This window comes from Xenopus laevis, chromosome 1L (genome assembly GCF_017654675.1).
Source record: "Xenopus laevis strain J_2021 chromosome 1L, Xenopus_laevis_v10.1, whole genome shotgun sequence".
Lineage (NCBI taxonomy): Eukaryota > Metazoa > Chordata > Amphibia > Anura > Pipidae > Xenopus > Xenopus laevis.
In genome coordinates, this window is record NC_054371.1 from 231157958 (window position 1) to 231172183 (window position 14226).

Consider the following 14226-nt stretch of genomic DNA (forward strand, 5'->3'; position numbering starts at 1 on the left):
TTCATAGACATAGTCCAGGAAAAGGAAGCACAAATAATAAGAACTCTCTACCACAAGAAGTAATGGTAGAGTAATGGTAAGTTTTATTAACCCATGGGCTTCTAGCAGGGTTAATATAAATGGGATAGGAATTATCCTATATGGCTTATCCATATAAACTCAACTGCCGACTTTATCTTCCATCCCTATTCTCTATGGATAGACCAATAACCCTGGTTGCTTTGACTGATTGTGGACTCTTGTTAGATCAGGAGATCATTGGAGCAGTATATCTGAACTCATGCCCAGGGCTGTATGTGAAACCCTTATCGGTCCTCCTGTTCAATCTTATCTCTATCTCTTTTTAGCAGCCTTAATAATTCATGTAGGGCAGTGATCCCCAACCAGTAGCTCGTGAGCAACATGTTGCTCTCCAATCCCTTGGATGTTGCTCCCAGAGGCCTCAAAGCAGGAGCTTATTTTTGAATTCCAGACTTGGAGGCAAGTTTTGGTTGTATAAAAACCAGATGTACTGCCAAACAGAGCCTCAATGTAGGTTGACAATCCACATAGGGGCTATAAATGGCCAATCAGAGCCCTTATTTGGCACCCCAAGAACATTTTTCATGCTTGTGTTGCTCCCCAACTCCTTTTACTTCTGAATGTTGCTCATGGGTTCAAAAGGTTGGGGATCCCTGATGTAGGGTGACTGCAGTTACAGTAAGTCTGACACACAGGAGGAAAGGTTGTCTGGGCTCAATGTCTGAGGTTGAAATGTCACAAACTGGGCATGTGTTTTCCTAGAGACATTTACACCGTAGATACAGATACTTTGTATGTTTGCTTTTTTAATTAACAATACAAAAGAAGAGAAAAAAAAAGCTGAGATGAAATGCAACTAAATTCTTGTTCTTTACTCTCCGTTTATTAAGTTCCAGTGGGTTCAAACGTAGACATTTATTCTCTATAAAGTAAATGGAAGGTCTCAGCTACAAACTGTTTACCAAGTCAACAACCTCAGAGCAACATTTGAGGTGGAAAATTTTCTTCTGTATCTTGTCACTATGTTGGTTGAGTGTAATTTAGCAACAGTGCAGCGAGAGAACGATGGAAGGAGATGAGGGGTGTCAGGGGAACATATTCGTAAAGCAGACCGTTGGTTGTTACTGCTGCTCCGCCCAGATTGTCATAATACTAATTAGTCATCATCAAAGTCATTTCAATAGGAAGCTGGTGGCGACGATGGCGGACAGAATCTTTTATGCCGAAGTGAATGTGACTGCACGTGGATCTTCTGCAGCTACAACTGCCAATAATCCTTCAGGTGAGTAGTTTATGTCTGTTATATGTGTTTCTCTAAGCAACGGATTCCTGACCTATTAGTTGAGTCTCAAGAAATGGTTCTCTGTGCTGATCTTTAATATAATGTGATGACTCCCTACATATGACAACAGATTTTGAAATCAATTGCGTTTTTATTGTAAACCAAGTTTTACAGTAGTAGCTACAGTAGTAGCCCTAAGCTGGCAATGATTAATACTTGTTGTGTTGATGTTTTACTACCTTCTCTTTTAAAATGTTACTACTACTCTTCCTTCTTGGAACACTTGCTCTGTGATAGTTATTGTGCAGGTGCCTAACAAGTCAACCTCTTACCTTGACAATTAAAAATAGATGCAGACGTAATGAGTCCAGTTCTATATGATTTTCAGACGAGTCCCAAAACCTTATCAAACCAAATGAAAGGAACGTTCAATTCTGGTCTTGCTGTTTAATGTTGAAATTTGAAAAAAAGCCCTAAGCTTAAAGTTTGTGTTGATTATTTAGGAAAAACTGTATGTATATGTTGCTTTTCTCACTGCAAGCATTTATTGCGTTATTTGCAGCCAATCTCCATTGTGTTTAAGTTTTATATGTTCATTTTGTTCGTTTCCAACCGGCTACGATTATTGGCAGGTTATCAGTTTTTAGGAAGTTGTATTAGAAAATAAGTCTTAAGGGGGGTTGGATAATAAATATATTTCTGTTTAATTCTTCTATAAGAATATTCCCCAACATGAATGTCTGTGACTGTTACAGAAACCCCTGCAAGAAAAAACAAAAAAGGACATAGAAATGTGTCTGGGGGGCAGAAGAGACGGCAGAAAGAAACAGTGAATGTTGAATCTCAAAGGAGCAGACGAAGTCCAGGTACCATTTGCCCTTTAATCCCAATCTATTACCTCCCCTGAGAAACATCTGGGCAGTTCTACGTAGGTTTTGCCCCTACATTAAGGGGGTTATTTATCAGGTCAAATTTCAGAGCTGTGTGAGGTTTTATACCTCCAATGAACTCACAACTCCATTGGTTTCTAATTTAAGAAAAAACTGGAATCATTGAATTCAGGGGGTTAACAAACGGAAAACTCATATGATTCGAGTTTCCGGCGAAAAAAAAACCCTCAAATTTATTGAGCTTTTGAACGAAACCTACGGAAAAAACATCATGAAGACTATTAATATCTTCAAATGTTTTATACCTCCAATGAACTCACAACTCTATTGGTTTCTAATTTAAGAAAAAACTGGAATCATTGAATTCGGGGGTTAACAAACTGAAAACTCATATGATTCGAGTTTCCGGGGAAAAAAACCCCGTCAAATTTATTACGTTTTTGAACGAAACCTACGGAAAAAAACTTGAACATCATGAAGGCTATTAATATCTTCAAATGGTTCAAGGTACTTTTGCCATGGACTCCTACATGACCTCGACATGTTTTAGAAGGTGGATTTTTGGATTCAACCTATTTCCAGGATCGGGTATAATAAATCTCAAAAATGTGAGTTTTTTTTAAAAAAAAAAATCTGAAAAATACCTTCAAAAACAAAATAACTCAACCTTTTATAAATGACCCCTAAATCATTTAGAATATACAGTAAGTCCTTGAAATGTGATTATTTTTACTAGTAGCCTTTTTTATACAGGGTCATAGTGCTCCATGGAAATGTTTAGACATTTTTTATCATTGTCTGTAGAGCTTGCAGTCTACTACACAAACACACATTACAGTCAGTAGCATCAGGAGGCAACCTGTGAAAACCTGGATAAAACATACAAAATCAAGTGACCTTGTTGCAATACATCTTATTGTTGTTCAAGCTCATTTACACCGTAATCATATTCCATGGTCTTCCATGGACAGAGATGGAGCAATTGCATTACTATAGCCAATAAACGAGTGTTTAAAAATGTATATTTTCAGACAGAGCCAGGTTGTATGTAGATACCTTGTAAGTGTTTAGTGGTTCATCTTTGGAAAGTTCACACCCAGCACCAGCAACGCTTTCTTTACAAGTTCCCCACATCAAATGTTATAGAGATGAACAGCCAGGCAGTCACCTTCCTTTTACATCAGCCGCTCGCTGCAAAGAGAAGACTTTGGGGCAGAAAAAAAAACGATCTAAAGACCCCCATGTTGCTCTGAGCTCAGAAATAAACAGTTTTCTTTCAAACAAGTGACCCTTGCTTTGCCATAGAGGGGGAAATGTCGTAGCAATAGAGACAATCACTGGAATGTCTTGATGAGATTGTAAAGCTCATTATTAAGCAAAATAACTTACGTTGTTCAATAGCCAATGATATAGTCTTACTGAAACAACTGCTAAATATTGTTGGAAACTTTCATTTCCAGACTCCAGTTCCTACAAATTCAAGTACCTGATCATTGGCCTCTCATTGACTAGTCTTATTCTTCTGGCCAGCACCATCACTCTGGCAGTTATCAGTGAGTATCAATAGACACCGCACAGGGTAACAACACCCCGTTGAGGTCACAATGAGTATTCTGGGAGGTCACCTTTTTGAAGAGTTTGGAAATGGTAGGAGCTACTGGGGGTTACAGCAATAGACTTGGTTGTTTAAGTTTCACATTTTACACCACTTGATTTAGTTTGTAAATAAATTGTCTAGGGTTAATATTTACTTTGCACATAAAGGCAGTTTTTACTTTGTAGAAGATTACCTCTGTAGAACTGCAAAGGTCTGAACGTGACCTGGAGGAATCTGTACCATAAAGAAATAATGAAATGGAGTGATATGCCTGTCTTGCTACAAGATCCCTTGGCAGACTTATCACAAACTAAATGTCTAACTGAGCACTTCCCCCAGCAGACATAAAATATAGGGGTGGAAATAAAACACACACACATTGATCATGAATAATATATTGTAAGAAAAGTAATACAATACCGATTGAAGACAACGCAACGTCTAGCCGAGCTTCCCTTGGCAGACTTCTGAGAGGAACATCAGCTGGGGGACCCCGGGCCCAAATCAAATACAACGACTCCCAGATCACATCAATCGGCCAATGGTCCTTACAAGACCAACTGTTCTACACAACACATCTGCTTGTAGATGAAGTCCCAAAGCCCCCTAAGCTGAGCTCCTTTCAGAAGTCTGACGATGGAAGCTCGGCTAGATGTTGCGTTGTCTTCAATCGGTATTGTATTACTTTTCTTACAATATATTATTCTTCTCTAATGATGATCAATGTGTTTGTGTTTTATTTCCACCCCTATATTTGATAAGTCTGCTGGGGGAAGTGCTCAGTTAGACATTTAGTGCCCGAATCATAAATAAAATCAATCAATTGTACAGCAGTCCAACTAGAATACTAAGGGAAACATCTCACAGTTCACCCCAGTCTGAAGGTGCAGATTTATGGTTAAAGTATGTGAGATTCCCAGAAAATCATTCAAAATCATTTATTAGGACTAAAAGCCCATTGGGGCACTTATTCATAAGTTGAGGGATCTGTAGCAGGAGATAGGAGAATAGAGACCTAGCTGCTGTGCTTTTAGACTAGCCTATCCAAGCCTGTTCCTCTCAAGCAAGAAAATGAAAGTCAGAATCAGAGGTTTTTATGGATTCAGTTATTATTAATGTTAAATGAAAAAATAACACAACTCTGTACAAATCTCTTGAGAAACTTTATTCGGTTATACAATATGGATGAATTTGTTGTCGTTCCTTGAATTACCCAAGCAGCTGTTGCATCCAGTAATAATGAAGATCTGCAGCTGGTTCTGGATAAATGTTCTTGCGAGAGACATTCGCCAAATATCAGCTGGACACGGAGCGAAGATTCTGAGCGAAACCTGACCCAGTTGCTGCATCGCTCGACTCAGGTCTCCAAGTGTTTGAAACAAGCGATTCAGGAAGCAGGTTTGTATTGTACTGGTTTCTTGTGCAAGGGATTCATGGAAGAGCAAAGTCCTACATGTTCCTTCTATTGTTTCTACAGAATGGACCAGCAAATGCCCCGCAGGTTGGACCCTCCTCAATCACAGGTGTTATTTCTTCTCTACGGAGAGAAGGACACGGCCAGAGAGTGATGAGTTCTGCAAGGCACAAATGGCTCAACTAGCAACGGTCAAAGGACAAGATAATATTTTACAGGTACAACATGAACTCGGGTGTATTTCCAGCATGGCCATGGCTAGTGAGAGGTACTGGGAGGGCTAAGCCAACTTGATGCCAAGCACTGATTAGGGAACTACTCCTCATAGTATAACAAAATAAAATGAATGCCAAGCAACTTTCTAAGATGGATTAGTTACACATTGCAGTGATGTGGAAATTGTTTGTGAATGTGACTGAAAGTTATTATGACTAGGTTTCTTCTTAACTGCTGGTTCTGACTCCTGAAACAATTCTAATTCGTATGGATTAAAAATATATAGCTATTAAAGGACATTTGATGGTTCCTGTTGCACCATGTTGCTGGACATATTATGAAATGTTCCATGTGCCAGAGGTGTCTGTAATATGTTGCAGTGAATGAGCTTTACAAGTGAATATCTGTGAGTGCCTCCTGGATATATATATGTTGGAGATCTCATGAGGAATCATTAGTTTTTTTAAGCTCTACTATAATTGTAAGCAAGACAAATAAATGAGCCTGGATTTATGAAAGGAGCACAAAATGTCCATGTGCCCCATCATTCCATGAACGGTGAAGCAGTTTTCCAAATGACAAGTTGTGTTTGGTGGGATCCAGAGATGTGTGATGGCTCCCATTAGGCTGAAGCTGCAGCTGAAGAGTGGAGGAGAGCAGGTATTGTAGGGACACAATCATAATGGCAGGACAATATGGATAGAGTAGGGCAAGATAGAGACAGTAGACCATTATAGGGTGAGAAAGAGATAAATAGACAGAAAGGCAAGTTGCTATAGAGGAAGGTGATGAAAGAAGGGCAATAAGTAAATAGTAGAGCAAAATGGAAGGACCATTTTTGGAAAAAAATTATGGCAGGAGAGTGACAAGGGGCAGATTTATCAAGGGTCGAATTGAAAATTTTAATTTTGAAATTCAAATTTCGAGCTAATTTTAAAGTAGTTCGACCAGGGAATAGTCCAAATTTAGGCTATGGGTGGACCTCCTAGAACCTACAGTATGTGAAGTCATTTCAAAATCTTTTTTTGAAATACTTGGAATCGAATATGATCCGAATTCGATTCAAACTATCGAATACTCATTTGAAGTTAAAAAACTTGATTTTTTAAATACATTTCAGTTGGTCTTTTTTTATTCGAATTTCGAGTTGATGTGAGTTTAAAAAAGTCCCATAACCTTGAGATTCGGCCCCTGATAAATCTGCTCCTTAGTGACAGTAATATTATGTCAGTGTAGCCCTTCAATTATAATTGGGGTACATTTTCCACCCCTGGGCTCCATACCACTAAAGACAGTAGTGTTTTTTTGTTTCTGTAAATTGTGCTTGGCTCTCCTAGTCCTGGTGGGGGGGGGGTCCCTTAAAATTGATGAGGCTGTAGGCACATTAGGGGACATAATATGACCAAACAATATGAAAGGATGACACTTAAAGGAACAGTGCAGTATAAAAATAAAAACTGGGTAAATAGACAGGCTGTGCAAAATAAAAAATGTATCTAATATAGTTAGTTAGCCGAAAATGTAATGTATAAAGGCTGGAGTGAGTGGATGTGTAACATAATAGCCAGAACACTACTTCCTGCTTTTCAGCTCTCTTGCTTTCCACTGATTGGTTACCAGGCAGTAACCAATCAGAGACTTGAGGGGGGCTACATGGGTCATAACTGTTGCTTTTGAATCTGAGCTGAATGCTGAGGATCAATTACAAACTCACTGAACAGTTATGTCCCATGTGGCCCCCCTTATAGTCACTGACTAACTCAGAGTTAGAGAGCTGAAAAGCAGGAAGTAGTGTTCTGGCTATTATGTTACACATCCACTCACTCCAGCCTTTATACATTACATTTTTGCCTAACTAACTATATAAGATACATTTTTTATTTTACACAGTCTGTCTATTTACCCAGTTTTTGTCTTTATACTGAACTGTTCCTTTAAAGGGACACTGGTTTTTGTTGCCTCAGATGAACATCATAATCAGTTTAAATCTGAAATTAAAAAAAATGACCATGAAGAGATTTACTTCTTGTTGATGTGTAATAAGTTACACCAGTGCCGATGTATTTCCTCCATCATACTGACAGTTGTGACATCAGAAATATTATCTTCTCTACTTTAGTGTTACATTAGGAACCTCGGTGCAGCTTATTGGGTCGGACTGGTACATAGAACAGAGAGGCACCAGACAAACATTGTCATGAGGTGGTACTGGCCCGATGGAGCAGCAGAGTAAGTTGATACTGACACTGAGTGACCCCATTAATACTAATGACTGTGGGGGGATCTAATAAAGGGAGATGTGGAATATTAAGTCATTTCTGCACCTGATGATATTGTGTATTATGTAAAGCAACTGTACAAACTACAACAAATTGCAAGTGCAATAAAAACATTCAAAAGAAAAAATGAGATTGTTTAACTGAAATGGGCAGAGGAAACACAAAACATGAAGAAGTAATGAAATGTTCAGATACAGCGTGTTGCACTTACTGTTTACTACACATAGGCTCGAGTACTTACTATACAGGGGTTCAATTACTTACTGTACTTACTCAAGTATTCATTATACTGGGGTTCAAGTACTTACTATGTAGGGGCTCAAGTACTTACTGCACAGGGGCTCGAGTACTAACTATACAGGGGCTCAATACAGGCTTTCAATTACTTACTATACAGAGGCTCAAGTACTCACTATACAGGGGCTCGAATACTTACTAAACAGAGGTTCAAGTACTTACTATGTAGGGTCTTGAGTACTTACTATACAGGGGTTAAAGTACTTACTATGTAGGGACTCAAGTACTTACACAAGGGCTCGAGTACTAACTATACAGGGGCTCAAATACTTACTATACAGGGGTTCAAATACTATACAGGGGCTTGAGCACTAACTAAACAGGGGTTCAAGTACTTACTATACATAGTGTAACACCTATTTGGGCCACTGGGGGTTAATTCACCAGCTAGAACACTAGAGCATGGGTTACACGCGACTTACACCCAGGGCAGGGCCTTCGCTAAGTGGAAGTGTTCCCTCTATGGTGTAGTGCAACTACACCCACCCCAGGCTACTGTGCACACAAAAACAACTTGGGCGCCAGGAGGTTCTTAACAATCAGGAACGGTTTATTATGGCAAAAAGGGCAAATGAGCACAGGTTTCAGTAGTCACGCAGGAGTTGAGGAAAACAGCATATTGAGAGGTCACACAGAACAAGGCAGACTCACACAGAGATACACAGGCAAATGCAGTACAACCTTTCCCTCCTGGAAGTTGTCAGGAAGCAGCTTGTACCCTACAGTCCCTCTTCACTGAGGTCCCTGACTGGAGGCAACACACAGAGCCTCTGGGAAGCTCCTCCCTTACTGCAAATCCTTGTTGGAGCTTCAGCTGCTCTTTCTCTCTCACCTCTCTGCCTTTCTCTCCTAGAGAGACTATGACAAGTCTGCCCTAGTGTAACTATTCCTCATTCACGGGGTTACCTGCTCCCCGACTTGGTCACATGACTTCTTCTGGCCTATTGCACTCAGTCCCCCTGAGCACATCCAGCTGGAATCACATCCAGAGGCAAAAGAGGAAGAGGCCACTCCCTGCACTCACTATATAGGAGTGAGTCAGAGCAGTGTCATCAAATCTCTCAGCCTATCACTGTAAAGGTTATTCTGTAACAGGGATTCTACCCAATAACCCAAGGAAATGGTGAAAAGATTAACTCTATAGGGCCTGGATCCCTATAGGGCCCTACAATAGCTTCAAGTACTTACTATGTAGGGGCTCGAGTACTTACTTTTCTGGGATTTCTGGGATTCATGTACTTAATATGTAGGGGTTCAAGTACTTACTATACAGGGGTTCAATTACCTACTATACATGGGCTCAAGTACTTACTATATAGGGGCTCAAGTACTTACTATATAGAAACACAAGTATTTACTATACAGGGGTTAAAGTATTTAATGTACAGAGGCTCGAGTACTTACTATACAGGGGCTCAAGTACTTACTATATAGAAACACAAGTATTTACTATACAGGGGTTAAAGTATTTAATGTACAGAGGCTCCAGTACTTACTATACAGGGGCTCAAGTACTTTGAATGGCTCCAGACAATGCTTCCCACCAAGTAACAGTCCCAGTTAGAGAGCAGCAGCCTGGTATAATCTAGAGAGGGAGGCTGAATATATTTTGCTTAATAAATGACTGGGTTAACGCTTTCTGGACCACTAGCTCTCATTATTGCAGTTATTGGGGTTAAGTTTGGGACTCTATTTTTATAATAGAACACACTGGGGCTCATTTATAATCTTCACGCAGCACAGAATGATTCGCACAGTGAATATATTTGCTCTGCGCTTGGTTATAGTTATAAAGCTGGATACAGATGGTGCATTAAATAAACAGAATTCCATGAGAGCCTTTTAAATATGGCAGAAATAGCAAATTGTCAATATTTATGCGCACGCTCTGGGTTTGAGTTACGCCACAACTTTGGGGGCAGAGAAAATATTTGCAAACTGTGCATTTAAATTACTGTCAATGTTTTTTATTCCGCACACAACAACATCGTCCCCTGGGCGCAGTCACACAAACACCCGTCTGATTTGCGAAAATTGTCGCGCAATGCGAATTCACAAAAACCGGAAAGTCAGGCACAGAAGTGAAATATTTTAGCGTTCAGGAAAAAACATGAGCAATACAAACATTTGCGTTTAATATGAGAGGCGCGAACTTTATCTATGACCCTCGCTGATTATAATTTCTTTATTTATTGAAAACTTTATTGAAATTTTCATTTTTAGTTTTTGGTTTTCAGTTGAATATTAGATTAAATGTGAAAACTGATTTATCATTTTAGGCCGTCGATGGCCAGTTCCCCGGCGGGATTCTGTGCCAGAATAGATGGAGCACTGGGAGTCGCTGACTGTTCTGTTCAGCTGCAGTGGATCTGCCAAAAAGGAACAGACAAATCGAAATTATTTGAAAGAATGAAGAGCTGTTACAGCTAAGGATTTACTGATGCATCTGGCACACACACGTCTCTCCACTCATTTCATGGGGCAAATAAACAGGACTGTGAGTGCAAGTTGCATCAATTAATTCTGTTCCATCTGTAGCTAAGGATAATTTCCCATTTTTCAGCAACTATAAAGCCCAGAGAGATGCAGCCCAATGAAGCGACAGAGATGTGACAATGAATAAAACAGAAATCTCATGTCTAAGTGACACTTTGTCTACCATTTTTTAAATTTTCTGATATGCTGATATTTCTGATGTTTTACGTTTTATTCTGATTGCTGAATTCCATCCTGTTTTTTTAAAAAATGTGCAGTATTAAAATAGGTCAACATAGAAAGTCTCTTGTTTTTTTTTAATCCTTTTTTGATTAAAAATGCTTATTTTTTTTATAACTGTGGTTCTGGGTTTGACTCCAGCCAGTCTGTTCTCTGTATAGATTTTGTTCTTCTAGCCTCAGCATTTAAGGGGGTGTAAAGTGATGAAGTTTTATGTGCGGGAATGCTGTAATCTTTTTGTGTGACAAAATGTGCATGTATGTAAAATGTATGTATGTTTTAAATGGATATTGTCATGGGAACATTTTTTTTTTTCAAAATGAATGAGTTAATAGTGCTGCTCCAGCAGAATTCTGCACTGTAATCCATTTCTCAAAAGAGCAAACAGATATTTTTATATTCAATTTTGAAATCTGACATGGGGCTAGACATATTGTCAATTTCCCAGCTGCCCCTGGTCATGTGACTTGTGCTCTGATAAACTTCAATCACTCTTTACTGCTGTACTGCAAGTTGGAGTGATATCACCCCCTCCCTTTCCCCCCCCCCAGCAGCCAAACAACAGAACATTGGGAAGGTAACCAGATATCAGCTCCCTAACACAAGATAACAGCTGCCTGGTAGATCTAAGAACAACACTCAATAGTAAAAACCCATGTCCCACTGAGACACATTCAGTTACATTGAGAAGGAAAAACAGCAGCCTGCCAGAAAGCATTTCTCTCCTAAAGTGCAGGCACAAGTCACATGACCTGCAGTCACATGACCAGCTGGAAAATTGACAAAATATCTAGCCCCATGTCAGATTTAAAAATTGAATATAAAAAAAAATGTTTGCTCTTTTGAAAAATGGATTTCAGTGCAGAATTCTGCTGGAGCAGCACTATTAACTGATTCATTTTGAATTTTTTTTTCCCCATGACAGTATCCCTTTAAGTGTGTTGGATGTAATTTCTGAGAATCACCATTAGATGGCAGCAGAGGTCTTTAATTTATTTTTAGGTGTAGTTTTTACCCCGGCCACCAGAGGCCACTGTGGGACAGAGAAGGGTATAAAAGGAGGTGCCCCGCCCAAGGTGAGCTGTATTGATGGGAGGGTGTGACCAAAGCAACATCACCTGGCTGGTGAGTGGAGACTATAACAAACAAGGGAAAGTTGTGCTCACCACTAGTTTTTAAAAACATTAGGCGGGGGTGCAATGAGGGTGTGACCACAAAATACATATAGTCAAATACAAGATTCCTCTGCACTCAACCCATTATCAATATATTTAAGACAGAGACATTTTGTGCATACTGCTACTGAAAAATGCCTTACCCTTTAAACAACACAGGGATTGTTTGTCCATATATTGCAATATATTTAAGCTGAACAACTACGTCAAAGTCATCCCATATCTGGCCAGTCCTATGCTCAATTTTCATCTGATTCATTAAGAATTCTATGGTTTAATTATACATTTTATAAAAGGGACGAATACGTTTTACCTGCAACTTACTAGCTGCTTTCAAAGTAAAACTCCCAAACTTGGCTGCCCTTTTATTGGCCACCAGTGGGATCACCTGACTATAGTTGGAGGGGGTGGGAGCTACAACATGGAGCTGGTCACTGCTCTTGTAGAACTATAACAAACAAGGGAAAGTTGTGCTCACCACTAGTTTTTAAAAACATTAGGCGGGGGTGCAATGAGGGTGTGACCACAAAATACATATAGTCAAATACAAGAGTCCTCTGCACTCAACCCATTATCAATATATTTAAGACAGAGACATTTTGTGCTACTGCTACTGAAAAATGCCTTACCCTTTAAACAAAACAGGGATTGTTTGTCCATATATTGCAATATATTTAAGCTGGCCAACTACGTCAAAGTCATATATATATTGATAATGGGTTGAGTGCAGAGGAATCTTGTATTTGTCTATATGTATTTTGTGGTCACACCCTCATTGCCCCCCCGCCTAATGTTTTTAAAAACTAGTGGTGAGCACAACTTTCCCTTGTTTGTTATAGTTCTACAAGAGCAGTGACCAGCTCCATGTTGTAGCTCCCACCCCCTCCAACTATAGTCAGGTGATCCCACTGGTGTCTAATAAAAGGGCAGCCAAGTTTGGGAGTTTTACTTTGAAAGCAGCTAGTAAGTTGCAGGTAAAACGTATTCGTCCCTTTTATAAAATGTATAATTAAACCATAGAATTCTTAATGAATCAGATGAAAATTGAGCATAGGACTGGCCAGATATGGGATGACTTTGACGTAGTTGGCCAGCTTAAATATATTGCAATATATGGACAAACAATCCCTGTGTTGTTTAAAGGGTAAGGCATTTTTCAGTAGCAGTAGCACAAAATGTCTCTGTCTTAAATATATTGATAATGGGTTGAGTGCAGAGGAATCTTGTATTTGTCTGGTGAGTGGAGACCCCAACAGTAGATAGGAGAAGATAGTCAGTAAAGATCTTGAGTGAGCGAGCAGTAGGTGCATGAGATAGTCAGGATATTTAGTAAGGGCAACTGTGGCCCCATCAAGGATGAAAGTGGAGTTAGTTTCCTATGGGTACTCCGTCAGTGATGAAACCAGTGATAGTTTAGGATAACGTAGGAAGGACACGGAGACTACAGACCAGGATTTGTATAAAAAGGGCCTAACCTGGAAGAGTGGAGGGGTATCACCCTGAAGGTATCGGGCCACTATTGGAGAGTGGGGGGATAAGGTTGGAGTATATACTGTACCACTAGTCGGTTAGGTGGGATCCAAAAGGTGTGCCTACTTAAAGAGAATCTGGAAAGAAGGAAATTGTGTAATGACATGTTTAAAGAAGAACAAATGCTGGTGTGTATGTGTGCCTAATATGAAATGCCTCTGGTGTGCCTGTAGATAAAAATCTTCTGTTCAACTTTTCCATCGAGTTCTATGTGGTGAGTAACAGTAAGTTTACTTCTCCTTTAAAATCTGGAAGCCCCTCCCACAAGCATGGGCTTCTTTGGCTGCTGATAAAACTGACCCTAGAAAAAAGAGGCTGATGTTCTTCTGCTTAGGAAAATATATAGAAACTGTTCTCAGATCTTTCCTAAGCAGAAGAACATCGGCCTCTTTCTTTCTCCTGACAACTGGCAATTCTAGATGGGGCTGATCTCTCTAACAGCCGGGAGTAGTGGTGGGGAGGAGAACAGTATCTCTAGTAGTGGTGGGGGGGAGAGTAGAGTCAGGCCTAAGCAGATTGTGGTTGTAGGGGACTCAATTATTAGGAAAGTGGATAGGGTTCGGCATGTGGTTGATCGGATAGACAAATTATTGGGTGGGGCTGGGCATGACCCAGCTGTCTTAGTGCATATCGGTACTAATGACAAAATAAATGGGAGATGGAAGACCTTAAAGAATGATTTCAGGGATCTAGGCTCTAAGATCAAGGAAAGGTCTTCCAATGTCATATTTTCTAAAATTTTGCCTGTGCCACGTGCAAGTTTAGGAAAACAGCGGGAGTTTAGGGAGCTAAATGCTTGGCTCAAGTCTT

General features: G+C 39.8%; 1 protein-coding gene across 1 annotated transcript; it reads left to right on the plus strand.

Moving 5' to 3' along the window:
* On the plus strand, positions 1-10746 carry LOC108719022 (oxidized low-density lipoprotein receptor 1). The gene is made up of 8 exons (XM_018267613.2): positions 1-76; positions 1194-1303; positions 2059-2169; positions 3654-3746; positions 5012-5188; positions 5268-5422; positions 7540-7649; positions 10276-10746. Exons 2-8 carry the CDS (start codon positions 1222-1224, stop codon positions 10424-10426), a joined length of 879 nt encoding a protein of 292 aa, XP_018123102.1. The 5' UTR covers positions 1-76; positions 1194-1221; the 3' UTR covers positions 10427-10746.
* Positions 10747-14226: the final 3480 nt, after the last annotated feature.